The 19,017-nt window shown below is 38.3% G+C and overlaps 1 protein-coding gene across 6 annotated transcripts in view; it reads right to left on the minus strand.

Annotated features, from left to right (window-relative positions):
- LOC136864441 (sarcolemmal membrane-associated protein) overlaps nt 1-19,017 on the minus strand; it is a 700,905-nt gene that overhangs the window by 413,255 nt on the left and 268,633 nt on the right. For all 6 annotated transcript variants that reach the window (XR_010859312.2, XM_067141439.2, XM_067141440.2 and 3 more), the window contains 3 exons: nt 11,471-11,618; nt 4,451-4,517; nt 4,282-4,357 (listed from right to left, as the gene is read on the minus strand). Coding sequence is in view for 5 of the 6 variants with exons in the window: in XM_067141439.2 (XP_066997540.1) it covers nt 4,282-4,357; nt 4,451-4,517; nt 11,471-11,618 (291 nt within the window). In the remaining variant the exon portion in view is untranslated. The remainder of the gene's footprint in view (nt 1-4,281; nt 4,358-4,450; nt 4,518-11,470; nt 11,619-19,017) is intronic.

The following is a 19,017-nucleotide window of genomic DNA, read 5'->3' on the forward strand; positions in this document are numbered from 1 at the left end:
AAGTTGGAAGATAAAGATTAAGAACAAACTGGGGTAAATATCCATTTACAGGAAGAGGAATTCAGGAATGGAATAGTTTATCAAGGAAAATTTTCGACAGTTCTTCAAAATAGTTTACGAGAAGTCTAGGTAAACAATTGATAGGGAATCTGCCACCTGGGCAACAATCTTAAATGCAGGTCAATGATGACTAGAATTAATCATAACATCACTTTCTATAAGTAACAGACACAAAGCATTTTCCTAGTAGACATAATATTGTGATTAAACATTTGAATGAAATATATTATCAACGAAGAATGTATGTAAAGAGGCATGCAGATGAACACAACAGCTAATTATGAAAATTAAAATATTCGGCATAATGAGAAGAACCTACGTGCTTTGGCCATTATGCTACGAGAAAGCTAGGGGTGACTCGGATACATATACTAACGTATACCTGGTGTCTGAAAGCTGAAAAATTAAACTTAGAAAATTGATTTTGTATCCTTGTAGAGTTTCTTCGCGAAAGCTAGATATATAATATGTGTCCTGACACTGTAAATGCAACAGGCTGGTGTGACCGTTGCAACTTACGGAAAGCATTAATGTTCAAAATCCTGCAATACAAAACCGATCACTGTTAGGGTATCACACTTTTATCAACATAATAAGCTAATTTTAAGCTGTACGTCACCAAAAGTATGGCTAATAATGTTCAGCTCTCAAAACATTCCTGGCAGGTAAAGTCTTACCAGACCCTTGAAGTGGCCGATACATTACGTGCCAGGTAACCAAGATTTATGCTGCCGACAGTGCTACATGGGAGTGGTCAAACAGAAATATCCTTTTGCGCGGAAGGCAAGTTACGTGCTACTTTACCTATAGGTGGTAGGACCGGCCCTTAGAGACCTAAAAGTATGAATCTGTTGTTTTATAGGGTAAACCCGATTGTGTGAGTTTATAAGGAGTGTGGTCTGAGCAGGAAACAAAATTACAATGTGAAGTATCTCCATAATGCAGTGTATGCTATTCAGGCAGGTGCTTATAGCACCTCGTACAACCATATACCTCGTACAACTCTTAGTGATCGGCTGAAGAATAAATCTCTTCTTCTTGGCCTTTCCTAATTTTCTGAGGGTTGACATTTTGCATAGATTTAGCACAGTTTTATGGCTGGATGCCTTTCCTGACATCAACCCTATGTATGTGCAGGGATGTATTCACTATTGTCTCAGCGGTGGTTTGTAGTGTGATGTTGTATGTAAATGAAGTTTTGTATTAAGACCACACACCAAACCCCCGAGGTAGAGGAATTAATCAGGTGCAGTTAAAATTCCCGGTCTGGCCGTGCATCAAAGCCAGGGCCCTCTGAACGAAAGGCCACTGTGCTAACTATTCAGCCAGGAATTGGACAAGCCGAAGAATAAATATAAATTGAAACTATGCAGGCAGACAGTATTATCTTCTAATGAACTACAACTCACAGGAGGAGTAACACAGTGTAAAAAGTGGAGATTTCCATTAAGATATGTTGAAGTTTGCAGTACCATTCAGGTTTACTTGGAAAATGATTCAAAGATAACAGGCAAAGATTTGAATGGAATAAATGTTTACTGACTCGACACAGAGAACTCACTGCCACGATGAGTGAGAATGTCAAGTGAAGGAGAGCTTCTGTTACCAGGGATTCAGTGAAAGAATATTACGGCAATCTTGCAGTTTCTCTTGAAGCAGTACCCTTTTAAAACATTGTTCATAATGACAAAATTAATTTCATAGATGATCTGGGAGAACGGAAAGTTATAGTTAAGCACAGTGTTAAGCATGCCAAGAGAATAATGGACAAGTCTTAAGACAAGTATTTGTGTCATGATGGCAGCTGCAGCTAGTGAAAAACTGTTGCCACAATGCATGAGATACAAGACCATGGTCATAGGAGTAGCTTCAGTGAAGTCGGCACCAAACATAATACAGTAAAACCTCGTTGAGATGTTTCTGCAGGGGAAAACAAAAATGAATGTTAAGCAAGAAAACGCACTACTGAATATAACGAATAAAAACTATCCAACAGGGATATGGAAACATTAGATATATTTTTTCCGACATCACGGCATTTTACGTCGTGTATCTGCGGTAGCAGTGACAACTATATCTACCATTTCTCAAGATATGAGGAAAGTATTAAAAGGTGTGAAAATACAAGAGAACAAATATGAAAACCTTTTCTGCTGGGGCTTATAAAATAATAAGTGCACTGAACAGTGTGAAAAACACCAAACAACAAATATGAAAACCTATGCATGGGGGCCAATAAAAATATCCAAGCATTATTGCAGATCACACTCTTTCTAAAACAAATGTTAGTGGAAGCCTTTAATTTCGGAGCAGTGGGTTATAAAACATTATTTTCTGGTCACACTCTTAGACAATGAATTTGAGGTTATACTCGGCCACGTGCGACTGCTACAGACTGACTCTGGCCGCCATTTTGAAAACTTCGACAAGTCGAATCGATCGAGTTGAAACTCGAAGGGCGAGTTCAACATTTGCGACCTCTGCGTGCTTACAGATGCAGATGCCAGTCCACTTTCTAAAAAGTTTTAATGTTGTCTTCATTACAAAGGAATTTCACTTTTACTGTATCCATACCTAGGCTATCACAAGACAAATATGCACCACGATGGTCAATTTCACATGATTATGTTCCTAATCCAGGTATAGGCTACCGTATCACGCAGAAAAACTTCACTGTACCCCTCAACACAAAATAAATTTCTAACTTCTGAATGGAATACAAGTACAAATAAGCTCACATTTTCCGTAATGACGCAACTATGGCGACGGCTCTTACTGGAGTTGTAAATCAAGTTTCTTTCACAACAGATGACAAATAACATTTTCAGGGCTCAGAAAAATGTGACTGTACTCGAAGTAAGCGGTAATAGTGAATATTCATGATGCGATAGGTATATTTAAGTATATGTTCCTAATCCAGATATAGACTACCTATCACACTACAAATATTCGCTACACTTCACTCAACACAAAATAAATTTCTAACTTCTTAATGGAATGCAAAATACAAGCACAAATAGACACTCTTGTGTTATTCAGCAATCTTGCTGCTAAGCGGCAAGCAAAATTTAACATTCCTGAGACTAACAGCCTGCTCCCCAAATGTGCAACTTATCCTGTGAAGTTCAGGAATTTAAGGGCTTTTTCCTTAATCCCGCAACTGTGGCGGCGGATCTTACCCAAGTTGAAAATCATGTTCGTTTCACAAATAACATTTCCAGGGCTAGGAAAAATGTGATCGTACTAAGTGGTAATAGTAAGAATTCATGATGCAATAAGCGACGAATTTTTATATAGATTTAATACAATGAGAATCGGGACTTTGAATTTACGACGGGCTAAGAGGGAAAAGGTGTTAATTAGGAATGCACTAACGAGGTTTCAATGTAACTGAATTACAGTTTTCCAGTATGGAACCATAATTTCTTTCACAGATTAAGAATATCAATTAATCAAATGACAGCGTACAGGCTTCTCAATCTTTTTAAAAATCCACTGTTTTGCTCCAGTGTGGCAGTGTACTAGCCAGATTCTTGAAAAGGAATGGCAATTTAAATGACTAGTCCACTACCACACCGAGGTGAAACAACTGATTTTTTAAGATCGAGACTCTTCTACACTATCATTTTTGCTTCACGCATATTCTCAATAGGTGAAACTAATTATGGTTCCCTACGGGAATCCTAATTTTTGTTGGTGAAAGTCTACGCAGATACTTATATCATCTAGTGTACTATCACCGCATTGTGCTACAAAGGAGGCTTATAGTGGTGTTTCAACAGTGTTACTAGCCAGCATTCTGGAAAGGTGTGGTAATTCAACTGATAAGCCTGCTGTCACACTGTGTCTCATCAAATTTGTCAGCTTGGTGAACTACTTTCATACAACCTGCCACCTCGAAACATATCTTCAACCTGGTGAATATATACAAAAAACAAAAAAATAAGTTACAGAAAAGGTAGGTGTATGTTATAGTCTTTTACTGATAATATGTCAAAAGTTTATTTTTTTCCAATTTTCAAAGCTCTCATATTTGGCTAAACATAGGCAATATTCATATATATTTGTGTCAGTAAAACACCATCAGCACAAAATTTAAGCAAGTTCAAAACAGCATATAATCCTGTCTCTGCACAGCTTCTATAATTTCTCTATTTCCATGTGTGTGTGAACCTGTGTCTAACACATGCTAACAGTATCAGTTCATTAAGCATACTATACCTGTAAATACTGGTTAAGCTGATACAAATCTTCCAAAGGAACCATTCCTACAGAACTGACCACAGATGTGGAAGGACTGTAACAGAGAATACAATATGAGAAGAAATACTCACTCTTTCTTTCAACAGCTGAATATTCATTAGAAATGGTAGAATAATTTCAGCCTTACCTAGCCTTTGCCTCTTTACCATCAGGGAGGTATAACTTGAGAGTGGCAACTATGCATCCATGGGTCACTGAAAAGTGAAGCAGAAACATTAATGCTCAAGACCAAATTTCCAGTCAATAAAAGTACATAAAATACAATCCTTCCATAAGAATAAGGAGATGAAAATTAGCAGTGAAGAACTTAGGCTAATATCCTGGCACTTTATTAAAAAAAACTTTCCTATAATAAAGGCTTCCACTGCCAAGAATTAGAAGATATTGAAGTATGAAACACCAAAAATTGCTCCCAAATATACTAAGGACCGGGCGAATGAGCTTGCATCCGGGAGATAGTGGGTTCGAATCCCACTGTCGGCAGCCCTGAAGATGATTTTCCATGGTTTCCCATTTTCACACCAGGCAAATGCTGGGGCTGTACATTAATTAAGGCCATGGCCGCTTCCTTCTAACTCCTAGGCCTTTCCTATCCCATCGTCACCGTAAGGCCTATCTGTGTCGGTGCGATGTAAAGCCACAAACAAATATACTAAGGAAGATACTAAACTGACAGGGCCATGTTAAAAATTGGTGGAAAAAGGGAGAAATGAAAAATACAGTGCCATCTATATGTTAAATGTTTACAAATACATTAACCCGGCAGCGCCGTGCGGTACCGTATAGTACCAGTGCACCTTATTTCAGATTTTCTCATACTGTTAATTACTCGCGACATAAATCTGTCAATTCCGCTTTACATTGTCAAGGTGATACTCTCTACAATGACTCAAATCAACACAGGGTTTTATTTGAGTGTTTGTTTGCGGCAACAACCGCTTGGAATTTGAGATCGTGTTGAGAGGAATAAACATGACTGCCCGTCTAAGGTAAGTTGTTTTATTTTGTTTACAAATATTAACAATATGATTTTGTATCACGTGGTTTATTATCTTGAAATATCAGTCCATGACTTGAAATAACAAGCAATTTGTCATCATTTCTGTGTTACCGGTTATGACACTAATTATTCTGTTGGTGCCGCATGGTGCCGCACAGCGCTTACCGTACCTCTGTTCCTTTTCTCCTCCTTGATTCTAAGGGCGATTCTAAAGAAACAATTAATAATGTAGTTGCAAATAATGATTTATGTGTGTCATTCAATTGTATAATTGTAGATTTGACTAAAAAATCCACATCATAGCAGACGTGGAGAGTGCGATACATCGCGTCTAATGATATGTGAACGTCATTCGAGTGGTTTGACGCTTGAGGAGTTTCTACACATTATTGAAGAAGAGGATACTGATGCTGAAGCCATATACATTGAAACACCGAAATGTAATGTTTTATTCGATGAAGATTTGGCTGAGGAAGATGAAGGGGGTCTCGCAGATAATCTTACGGGAGGTGAATTCCAAGCACCAGCTTAAGTAGTGCTAAAACAGCAAATTCTGCACAGGTGTAGAGAATCCATATATGATAATAATTCACGGCCCACAAAGAGAGCGATATCATCACCTCGTCCACTAGTTATCTGGATGGCGGATGACTTAGTTCCCAGAACAATGCACTTCCCTAGTGCAAATTTTCCACTTTTCGAAATATGATGCTGACCAAAATATTTTTGAGTTGTATTTTGACAATGAAATTGTGAATCGCTTGTGCTCTGAAGCCAGCAAGTATACGTTTTTTTCAAAATTAAGAATATCCTAAAGTAACCCCAAATAAATTAAAATATTCGTCACCATTTTACTTCTAAGTGGCTATGTAAAAGTGCCCCCATCAGAATTAGGAAGGTGCAAAATATTTGTTACAATATATATATTTGGGAGGTATTTTGAAGAGAAATAAGTGCAGTTGTGCACACTTCTTTTCTTTTCAGAGTATCTGACACCTTGAGATTCAATGACCTACATCACTATATCACTCCAACAAACCATATACCGGCGCTGCGCTGCGCTGCGCTGCGCGGCTGCTGGACACGAATCTCGTGGCCGCACAGAATACGTCAAAAATAATGTGGACATCTGCGTATACTACTTTTTGCTTCTCCAAACTAGTGAAAAGTGGAAATACGTGACTAAAAACTGAAGTCTATAGTAGTATTACTCCTGTTTCCTAAAGATATGCCACGCCTGAGCTAATGTTATTTTTCAGAATTCCCAAAGAGATGTCACAAATGAACCTATATACACCGTTAATTTTTTTCGTTTATTGCTAAGTATTACAAGATATGAGAATCATTCCATATTGACGGTTTTCACTTTACAAAGGTGAAAAATGAGAGCATCCTCCTAATTCAATACAATAAATATTACGTCATTAGACGGAGTAAACAAATTCAAACATGTTTCGGCTCGTTTGAGCCATCTTCAGTGAAAAACGAGGGGAGTTTGAAATAATTTACATAATATAAGTTGAAAAAAATGCTAAAAAAACTTAATGAAGGAGCAAATGAAAAAACAAACAAAAGAGAGCCTAGACGGAAACTAAATTAGCACAAATATACAATATTTACATCAATATGCGGAGCAAAAAACAACTCACTGCGACAAAATTCAGTGAAAAGGTGTTAATTTACAATAATAATTGAAATTAAAAACTGTGTTAACCTAAGGAATGGGTCATCTGCTGAAAAGTATAAAATGGCAGGGAGGGATTCAGTTAGGTGGAAATGTAGTAAGCAGTCTAGCCTATGCTGATGACTTGGTCTTCATGGGAGATTGTTCTGAAAGCCTGCAGTCTAATATCTTGCAACTTGAAAATAGGTGCAATGAGTATGGTATGAAAATTAGCCTCTCGAAGACTAAATTGATGTCAGTAGGTAAGAAATTCAACAGAACTGAATGTCGGATTGGTGATACAATGCTAGAACAGGTCGATAATTTCAAGTATTTAGGTTGTGTGGTCTCCCAGGATGGTAATACAGTGAGATTCAATCAAGGTGTAGTAAAGCTAATGCAGTGAGCTCGCAGTTGCGATCAACAGTATTCTGTAAGAAGGAAGTAAGCTCCCAGATGAAACTATCTTTACATCGATCTGTTTTCAGACCAACTTTGCTTTATGGGATTGAAAGCTGGATGGACTCAGGATATCTTATTCATAAGTTAGAAGTAACAGACATGAAAGTAGCGAGCATGATTTCTGGTACAACCAGGTGGGAACAATGGCAGGAGGGTGCTCAGAACGGGGGGGGGGGAGAGGTGAAGGCTAATTTAGGAATGAATTTGATGGATGAAGCTGTACGCATAAGCCTACTTCGGTGGTGGGGTCATGTGAGGCGAATGGAGGAGGATAGGTTACCTAGGAAAATAATGGACTCTGTTATGAAGGGTAAGAGAAGTAGAGGGAGACCAAGACGATGCTTAGACTCAGTTTCTAACAATTTAAAGATAAAAGGTATAGAACTAAATGAGGCCACAATACTAGTTGCGAATAGAGGACTGTGGCAACATTTAGTAAATTCACAGAGGCTTGCGGACTGAACACTGAAATAAATGGATGGATGGGATGGGATGGGATGGGATGGGATGGGATGGGATGGGATGGGATGGGATGGGATGGGATGGGATGGGATGGGATGGGATGGGATGGGATGGGATGGGATGGGATGGAAGGGACGGGGCGGATGGATGTAGTTCAGGGTATGTCACGTTAATAAGGCAGTGACCAAGATAGTGATGAGAAGAATAGAAAAGAAAATGGAGGAGAATATGGGAGATGACCAGTTTGGTTTTAGAAAGGGACGAGGGACCAGAGATGCAATTGGATGCCTAAGGATGATTGCAGAAAGAATGTTAGAAATGAATAGGGAAATGTATGTATGTTTCATTGATTGGGAAAAAGCGTTTGACAGAGTGAAAGATATTGGTGTAGACTGGAAAGACAGAAGACTGATTAAAGAGTTGTATAAGAATCAGAAGGTGATGGTTAGAGTAGATGAATATGAAACAGAAGAAGAGGGTATTGGAAGAGGTGTGAGACAGGAATGTTGCATGTCACCGGCTCTGTTCAATATATATGCTGAAAAACTGATACACAAGGCCCTGGAAAAAGCAAGAGGCGATGTAGTGGGAGAAGAACCAATAAAGATAATAAAATACACAGATGATGTGGTGCTATTAGCGGAATCAGAAAAAGATTTAAAAGTCATGTTGGAAAATATTGAGAGAGTGGGCAAATAGTTTGGAATGAAGGTAAACATTGGGAAGACTAAGGTGATGAGAATAGGAAAGGAGGAGATTGCTGTTAATATAACACTAGCAGGAAAGAAATTGGAACAAGTAAAGTCATTCAGATACTTGGGAAGTTTGTTGACATGAAATGGAAGCTGTACAGAAAAAATAAGCAGAATATCTATGGGAAAAGCCTTCGGAAAGGTGAGAGGGCTTTTGACATCTAAGGCAATCCCTATTGATCTAAGAAAGGGGTCCGCAAAGTGTTTTATGTGGAGTGTAGTGTTGTATGGAGCTGAAACATGGACATTAAGAAAGAAAGAAACAAAGTATTTGGAAAGTTTTGAAATATGGTTGTGGAGAAGAATGGAAAAAGTGAAGTGGACAGATAAAGTGAGAAATGATGAAATGCTAAGAATAGGAGAGAAGAGACACCTGATGAAACTGATAAGGAAGAGGAAAATATCCTGGTTGGGTCACATAATACGTAGAAATTGTCTTCAACAGAGGGTGATGGAGGGAAAAATAGATGGAAGAAAAGGAAGAGGAAGAAGAAGGTTTGGAATGCTAACAGATGTCAAACAAGGGAAAAGCTATGAACAACTCAAGCAAGATGCTCAGGACAGGGAATCATGAAGGCTGTCCAGTTGATACCTGTCTATAGACAGATTCACAGAAGAAGTTCCCTGGTTACATTAAGATACAAATATTGTTCTCACTGAAGAATTTCTTCACTTTCTTTGGAGTATGGAGTATGGCAAGGAGACAAATCTTGCTGAAAAATTCAGTCACTGGAAACCTATTCTGCAGCTCACCAACAACTATCATCTCCAGTATTTTTTGTACTGGTCAATTTCATCATCCCATTGATTGATACTAAGAGTCGCAGTCCTTCATGCATGAAACCCTTGTAAAACATCATCTTCACGGGCAGCTTTATGGTCTGTTGCAATTGTGCTGAAGATGTTGGCTCATTCTCCTCTCAGAGCATATATTGTATCAACTGCCACTGCATTTCAAAGTGACTTTTATCGGAGGAAGAAACTTTTTTTTTTTTTAATGGTTCTAATGCCCAATCCTGACGACGTGCCCACAACAGATCTTTCCTGCATATTTCTCCACTTAGATGTTTCTTTACAGGTTTTCAGGCTTTCCTTCAAGCTGTCAGGAGCCCATGTTCAAAAACATGCAGATTCACTCCCCTTCCCCCCAGTTCTCAAGCCAAGTTCACAGCAATGAGCCTGGGGTTTGATTTGCTTTTTCTCAGAAGAAAATGTTCATTAGTTGGCATCATTTTCTTTTTCCTAACACAGTCTCCCTTTTTCTTTTGTGAAATTGGGCCAATCCACTTGTGCTGCTGAATAATTCTATATATAGTGCCTGAACATACACTGAATTTAGTACCTAACTTCCTTTGTGTCACGGAAGTATTCTGAGATAATGTTAGTATCACACTATGCTTCCAGTGAATTGTATCCATTGAAGACATAGGTATTACTAATTGCACAAGGAGCCTTAAAACTTCCTTGACAGTGGCACACATTGAAAAAACACACTTTTAACCTGAAACAAAAGATTAATTACCAATGAAAAATAGTGCAATTAGAGCATAAGAGCGTGGTCTAAAAATAAGCAATATGTACACTGTAGCCAACCATTGGGAAAATTATAATACAAGTACCCTTTTCTGATTAATTTGCACAGTGCTGTAGCACTCGGGTGAATGCAAATTTGCCCATCTTAACTTCTGGAGACAGAGGCTGTGTGCTCTTGAAGCAGCAGTTCTAAGCACGCTAATGCAAGTGATTAGTAGTGGCCAAAATCATTTCTTTAACATTATTACTGACCTATACTGTGAATGGAAATAGTCAAGCAAACCTACTCCCCCATAAACTTGCTGTATGAATTTTTCATGTGGGTTTGGTCGACCTGAATATGTTTTTTCACCTGCTTATTTCGGTCTAGAATAAAGAATAACTAGACTGAAAGAGTGAAATTCATAATGATGCGTAACAATGTGTAGTAATAATGGCTTTACGACCCACTAACTACTTTTACATTGCATTCGGAGATGCTGAGGTGCCAGAATTTTGTCCCACAGGAATTCTTTTACATGCCATGAAATCTACCGGCACGAGGCTGGCGTATTTGAGCACACCATCAAATAACATTGGACTGAGCCAAAATCAAACCTGCCAACTTGAGCTCAGAAGGCCAGATACTGGCTTTATGTTGCACCAACACAGATAGGTCTTACGGCGACACTGAGATAGCAAAGGCCTAGGAGTGGGAAGGAAGCGACCGTGTCTTCATTAAGGTACAGCACCAGCATTTGCCTGGTGTGAAATTAGGAAACCACGGAAAACCATCTTCAGGACTGCCGACAGTGGGATGCGAACCCACTACCCCCCAGATGCAAGCTCACAGCTGTGCGCCTCTGAATGCTAACTCACCCGGTCCATCAACTTCTGAAGCAGTTACAATGCTAGAAAACATGCAATGATTTTGTTGAATGCCAACCAAGAGTAAAAGATGAGTTTTCAGTCAATCAGTAATATGGAAGATTCCATTAACTATAGAAGATAAACAAGCAAAAGTAAACCAAAATACAATTTTTTTTCAGCATAACATCGTTTAAGTCCAAGAACCAGCTGAAACTTGAAATGTTTATCTTAGTCCTAATACTGTGCTTTCTGTTGAATATTTCTTAGTGTTTTCTTTACAAGTATGTTCAGAAGCCAAAATTCAGTATAAGTAATATGAAATCAAGCTAAAACCGAAAGCTATTATGAAGCTGATTACTTTCCAGATTAATTACAAGAAACAGATTATACCTGTGAGAAACAAAAATGTAAAGAGCTATTTCTCACCTTTACGTGCATTTTCCATAACATCAACTCCAAACTGCACAATGTCTCCCGAACATACTTCACGGGGTGGAGATTCCTCTGAACCTTTACTAAGACGTTGGTTGTTAACAAATGTGCCGTTACTGCTTTTTGTATCCTGGAGATAGAACTATGAACACAAGGAGAAACAAACTTATGAAAAATTAAAATTATATTAGAACTATAATTATTATTAAGGGATGGATTTCTATGACATGTCACATTTTTTCTAAGAGCGTTTTTGATTGCCAACTATGTAAAAACTTATGTGTAACTCTTCTGAAAGGAACTGCAGGGTATTTATTTTGCCTTGTAATTCATATTTTGAACCCTTCTGAGATATTGGTCATATTTCCACTTAATTCTGTATAATGTCATATTTCTGTCACATTCCATATAATTTTATATTACTGGTACATGAATTTTTGTTGCTAACTTTCATATACTACTACTAAAACAGATAGGTGGTGTCCTTCTGTGGACGGAATATTTCTCAGCTTGTCTATTTTTAGCAGGTAGCAGTAAAAAGCATGGACTAAGAAGATTTATTGGAAATTCGTAATGAACTCAAACTTGACAGTGAAAGACAATATTTTGAATAAGACAGCTTGGCTTGGGATATCTTAATCTCACTCTTATCTGAATAGTCATGCTACCAGGATGTTTGTCTCCTGGAAAAGTGAGTAACTGAACTAACTCACCTCACCCTTCAACCGTCCTCAGTTTGAGATCAAAAATCCAGTCTTTCAGTGTGATTTTCAACATGCTTAAAGAGAAGTGTTCAGACAGTGCAAAACTGAGGCAATTAATTCAAGACTTTCAGAAAAGGATTTTTAGTAGAGATGGTGTTATTTTATACCATATATTCTGTTAAGTTACGTTTATCTGCTCAAAAGCATTTTAACAATAGTGTGATACCAGCAAGCATCAACGGTGTTGAAAAAGATATTCCACTGCAGAGAACAAGTAATGTCTGCTTTTTGAATGAACTCCTTCAAATATGGTCTCATTAAATAACACCATGGAATTCCAATATTCCTGTTAACCCTTTCCACTCACTGGTAGAGAAATTTTCTTTTCAGCCCACTCGCGTTCATTTGTGTCAAATATATGTGAAACTTATTTATTGCTTATGAATACACAAAACAGTATAAATAATTTATTAGTACACTTATGCTTAAGTCTTACCGAGTTTTACAGTTTTTCAGTGGGTGTAACCTTTAGAAACAAACACCACGGTGCAAAGCCGGATTATTTGAACACGTTTCACAAAAGTAAGTAGTTTCACGGCTCATTCCTTTCACTTTCCTGTTGCTACACACAGCACAGTCCTTATGCTTGTTCTTAGCCCACTGATCAAGGAAGTGTTGTTTTACATGCAGTCTTTCTGCTTTTTCCTTGTCTGTGGCAAATGCTGACGAGTGAGACCGTTTCTTTGGAACACGATTATCACCAATTAGCTGTTCTATCAGCTGCCTCTGGAATCTGAGATGGTCCATGGCTTAGCTCCGAACTTCTTCATGTTCTGGCAGTAAATTATATATGAATTTACAACGGCTATTTCTAATCCCCAGAAAAACATTTTCCTCCACCATTTTAGAGTTTTTCTTATGAATGAGTAAGTAGCAGAAAAATGATCAGCCTGGTCGACCCCCCCGCCCAATTTCCTTTGTGTAATTGCACAAAACAATTGGCTTTGGTGTGTCCTTTTGTTGGCCTCCTTTTCCATATGAGCTCACAATTTGTGTTGCCATGTTATGACAAGTAGACAGCATCAAAACGAGACACTTGTCCTTCCACCCTAAGACCATAACATCTCTTACACGATAAGCCTTTATCTCACCTACTTTCGTTTTCAGGCCCTTTCTTATATCTGGTGGATTTCCTATCCTGACAGGAATAAGTACCAATAAGGTGACATTTCCGTTTCTGAAGTTCCTCAGCCAAGCTGGTGCTAGAGTAATACCTTCCACTGATCCCCCTACTGCAATAGCCAACCTATCAAATTGCAGACAATCATTGTAGTGAACAGTTTATCAGCATAATCTAGGTTATTTACAACAGCAGTAACTTTTCCATAATAAGGAATCAAAGAATGGATGTAACCAGCAGCACTATCAGCCAGAACGAAAATTCTTATTCCCCACTTGTTCGGCTTCACGGGGTTGTGGGTCTTGGAAACTTATTTTCCCTTTGAAACAATAGTAGATTGTAGGTATTTCATAAGGTACCTGATTTTCTGTGTCCTAGTAATGGTATAGTCACTTTCAATATCTCCTGGATTAGGACCAACAAGCAACATCGAGAAAATCTGCATAAATCTATCTCGCGTAATAACATTACAAAAAAATGACACATGTTACCCATTGCTGGGAGAAATAGTCTTGTAAGTTAGGTAAACTGACAGGTCCCATGTTGAGAATAACACTAGTGTTTATTTCAGTAAATATCAAATTTGTCCATTTCCTCCATGTAGACCAAGGCTTCATTGTAGGCATCAGTTTATGAATTTTCTCCTCAGCATATTTATTAGTTTCACTGGCTATACTCTCAATAACATTTTTGATAAAAAGTAAGCTAAAATATTCCAGTGGTCTTGCATCTACTGGTAGACTAACATCCCATAACGCTGTTTGGAGAAAGGATATTCAAGTGGCCCACCATCGTCATTCGAAACATTCTGCCATAGCATAGCACTTGCATCAACGTTTGTATCCGTATCACTTTCATCATCTGAGGATTGTATAAGGCTTGATTCACCAGCACTAAACTCAGAAATGTCTGATAAATCACTGTCACTATTTAGTACTGTATCCTCAATGTTGCTATCGGGAATATGCGTACTTTTATCCTTCCGTAACTGACACGATCTACTTGTTGATGCCATGACAGCTGGACTGGCGCACTGTGAGAGTTGGCCTACATACACTCCATGGAATATCTAGCTGTACTGGGAGAAAGATCACTCGTAGATGTTCCAAAGTATGACTAGAGTTCAGGACACATGCAGCTACCTTTCTGCATGGGCATTTGTCAGAATGGCTAGACATTCGAGTTTTCAAGCGGTTAGACATCCCGTGTCAAGCTATGCTCAACATCTGATGTTTGAAGTAGAGAGCGAGTGTTGAGTAGACCTTGACATTTGAGTGAAAAGGGTTAAAAAAAAGTTAACAGTGCCAGCTTCAGATCCTTCTTAGAGATATACATCAGACAGCCAATTCCTAATGAATCAACACTTAGGAAAAAGTTATATATCCACTTGCTATGAAGATGTGCTACAGAAGATAAGATCTACAGTTCTTAACAATAAGATATGGGTTTTGGTAATGAAACAATTGATGTAGATGGAAGATATGTAGTTAACATTATTATTGGTGTAACGAAAGAGAACTGGCCTGATGAAGTGTTTCTTCTCAATACGCATTAAGTTCTGGAGAAAGTAAATCACTCAAACATGGCAATGCTGTTTGATAATGCTATGAAGCTACTCTGGTCAGATGGTTGCAGAGAAAGAAAATATACTACTGTTTCTAACTGATGTTGGCCTGTACATGGCCGAGGCAGAGAAATGACTTCAACTGCTTTATTCCACAATGGTCCACGTTAAGTGTCTCGCGCATGATTTGCATAGAGAAGCAGAAGAGGTTCAAAGCAACTACCCTGATGTACACAGGCTAATTTCTAATGGGAAGAAAATGTTCTTGAAAGCTGCACTTCGAGTACAGAAGATGAAAGAAACAGGCCCTGCTCTACCTCATCCTCCTCAACCTATCCTTACTTGCTGGGGTACATGGCTCAATGCTATTCGATATTATAGCAAAAATGATTTGTTCGGGAGGGCAATTCAAGAGATTCATTCTTCTGATTAGTCATGTGTTCATGTTTATGCAAAAATATTGTGTTTGAGCTTGTCATTATCATTATTATTTACGAGGACAGTTTGAAAAGTTCTCGGAATCACCGCTAGATGTCAGTGCTAGAGCAACTAGGTTCACGGGCAATAATCACACATCCTTTGTGAGTGAACATGTGGCGCTTCAGTGCACTAGCTGCAGGAGTGTGGTAGTGACGACTCTTTGTTGTTGTTCCCGCGTAGTGATTTGTGACAATGGAAAAAACTGAGATTCAAGCAGTGATTAAATACTTTGTAAAGAAAGGTATGAAAGCAAAGGAAATTCATGCCGACTTTCAGAACACACTGGGGGACTCTGCTCCTTCATTTTCCACTGTTGCCAAGTGGACCAGCGAGTTTAAATTTGGTCGGAAGAGCGTGGATGATGATCCGCGTAGTGGACGGCCAAAAAGTATTACGACCCCAGAATTTATCGCAAAAGTGCATAAAATGGTCATGGAGGATCGTCGACTGAAAGTGCGGGAGATTGCTGAAGCTGTAGGGATGTCTTCTGAACGGGTATATTATATTTTAACCGAAGAATTGGGTATGAAAAATTATCCGCAAGATGGGTGCCGCAGCTCTTGACACTGGACAATAAACGCACCAGATTGGAAATGTCCAAACAAAGTCTGGCCTGTTTTCAGTGCAACTAACAAGATTTTTTGCGCCGGTTTGTGACTACAGATGAAACCTGGGTCCACTACTATACCCCAGAGAAAAAACAGCAGTCAAAGCAGTGGAAACATGCTGATTCACCACCACAAAAGAATGCAAAGGCCGGAAAGGTCATGGCCTCAGTTTTCTGGGATGCAAAAGGCATTCTGCTGATAGATTATCTTCCTACTGGCCAAACAATTACGGGGCAATACTATGCAAACCTCCTACACCAACTACAGGAAAAGATACGCGAAGCAAGGCCTGGTTTGGCAAGGAAAAATGTCATCTTTCATCAGGACAATGCTCTGCCGCACACAAGTGTTATTGCCATGGCAAAACTTCATGAACTGGGGTACGAATTGTTGCCACATCCACCTTATTCACCTGATTTGGCACCATCAGGCTTTCATCTATTCCCCAAGCTGAAATTTTTCCTCGGTGGACAGAGATTTTCTACAAGGGAAGAAGTGACAGCCAAATTGGAGAGGTATCTTGCAGGCCTGGAGGAATCTCATTTTCGAGATGGGATCAAGGCATTAGAACATCGCTGGACCAAATGCATTAGTCTACAGGGAGACTATGTTGAAAAATAAAAGCAGTTCCACCGAGATAAGATACTTAATTCTAGTACATTCCGAGAAATTTTCAAAGCACCTACGTAATGTTCAAGTGCTTTCTACTCCCTACCTATGGATTCACTTAAATGTCACAGTACTTTTCTCTGTTGATATTCTATATTGTTGAAGTTTCATTACCACTTAACATAGTATTAGAGATTAATTTACATTGCATCCATCCTCCAGCTTGGTTTTTCACATACTAATCACCTCTTTGTCTTGTGATCGTTTGCTTCTCTAACCTTCACTAATTTTAATCTTATTAGTTAGCTGCTTTGTGTACTGTGACGTTTCTCATGATGTCACTCCTTTGCCATTTGATTTATTTAGTTTTTTACTAGTTATTCTTTGCTATTTTGACACCCACTCTGCCTTTATTATACTTTCTATAGCCAATTCTGTTAATATTGTACTTTACATTTGTATTTCTCTTCTCTAATAGCCATAATCTTCGTTATTACTATAGCCCCGCCTACTGGAGATGGTATATATAACCAATGCCTCGTCCTTCTACTAAACTCTCTACCAGACACTTGTCACTCGTCTACAGACATCATAGTATCTCACCCTACACAAGTAACAGCTGCCCTTGCCTCTCTACACTTCAAGGCTGCCCTAACAGCCTTATTCTGCAAGGCATACCTGCCAACTTTACAAAACCTAAAATCAGGAGATTTTGATATGAAAATCAGGAAAAATCAGGAGAAATCAGGAGATACAATGGGTCAAAACTGCTTATTCTACATGTCTTGTGCAATACAGTACTACGATATATTTATAACATTTATTGTCTCAAAGCCCAACTGTTGCTATACGAGGCTACAAGGCTAAAATTTACACATCTCTAATACCTCACAGGAAGTATATGAGTGAGGTGATCGGTTTCTGATAAGCCTACCGAAAATAGTATGATCTCATGCACCATATGTGTGAGTCATGCACTTAGATGCCATTACTTAGCAAATGCATAGATTAATATATTGCATCAAGCGCATACGCGATTATGCGAAGCGCAATGCTACTTGGATCAAATAACTAGCTGATGTACCCGCGCTTCGCTACTGAATTCTCAGAAAGACTGTCCTTATAGTTTTCCCAACTGAGTCAACATAGGTCATTACAATGACGCCAGTATGATTGTCGCGATTAAAAGCAATCTGTCACAGGAAATATTCGATAAAATGAAAACAGCACATTTTCTCACTTTTAGCGAAAAGTACTATGCTTTGCAGGTTATAAATTTCATTTTCTTTGTCCGTATTGAAGATCTACTTGTGATATAAATTCTTATAATTTTGTTAATTACCACCTATTCAATACAATCGATCTAACAGTTCAAAGTTTCAGAGCTAGAATGACCAGGCTGCAGACATCCACAAACACTCCTGTGTAATTATTCCGTTTAAGTGTGCACACTACTCATTCCGATCACTGCCTCAGAGTAGGGATCGAATAGCTGGAATACTATGATGATTCAGTGTGTCACATACCAGCAGTATCAGAAAATTTATGAACCAGAGGAATGGCACGCTAAAGAAGAGAGAGATCTAACTCTCCACTCCCCAGCTACTTTCCGCCAATATTCAGGCAGGCTGTTATACTCGATACGCAGCAGTAATCCCATCTATCGGAGATAAATGGCAACAGAATAAACAAAGCACATCACAACAAACAATGGTCAATGTAATGTTATTGTTGATCAATTGTATGAGCTTTCTATATTGGAGGCCTTCACATTTAGTTTTCTTCCGAATCTGTGATATTAGAGCATCTCCTTTCTTTCATGACAACTTCTTGTGTTATTAAATAACACAATAAAAAAGTCATGAAGGAACAATTGCTTAAATTTTAAACGATTGTTCCTTCATGACTTTTTTCTCATTCATATAATTATCTTCACAATTTAATCACCATCACCACCAATATTATTATAGTCAGTACGGTAAAACTGAATAACACAAATAATCGGAAATTGTATTCTCTATAACTTTTGTTCTGTAGTACTTTTCAATATGACCAGTAAGATAGGTAATTAAAAATTAAATTTTTGGCACCTTCCCCTAAACTACCATTTCGAACATAGTGAATAAAATTATTTATAGCATAGACTATAGTTCCTTACTCCCCAACTTTACATAAAATTCAGTTCACCCATTCTCTTGTACCACGGTGCTGATATGGACTTAAGCAAAAAAATCCAAATTCATGGATATCTTTGTTATAATAGCCAGTACGGTAAAAATGTATAATACATAAATGATAGGAAATTTAATAACATATAACTTTGGTTATGTAGTATTTATCAATAGGGCCAATAATAATTCCCCGACATTATGTACCGATTTTCATTAAATTCTCTT

The sequence above is a fragment of the Anabrus simplex genome, chromosome 2 (genome assembly GCF_040414725.1).
Source record: "Anabrus simplex isolate iqAnaSimp1 chromosome 2, ASM4041472v1, whole genome shotgun sequence".
NCBI classification, from domain to species: Eukaryota; Metazoa; Arthropoda; class Insecta; order Orthoptera; family Tettigoniidae; genus Anabrus; species Anabrus simplex.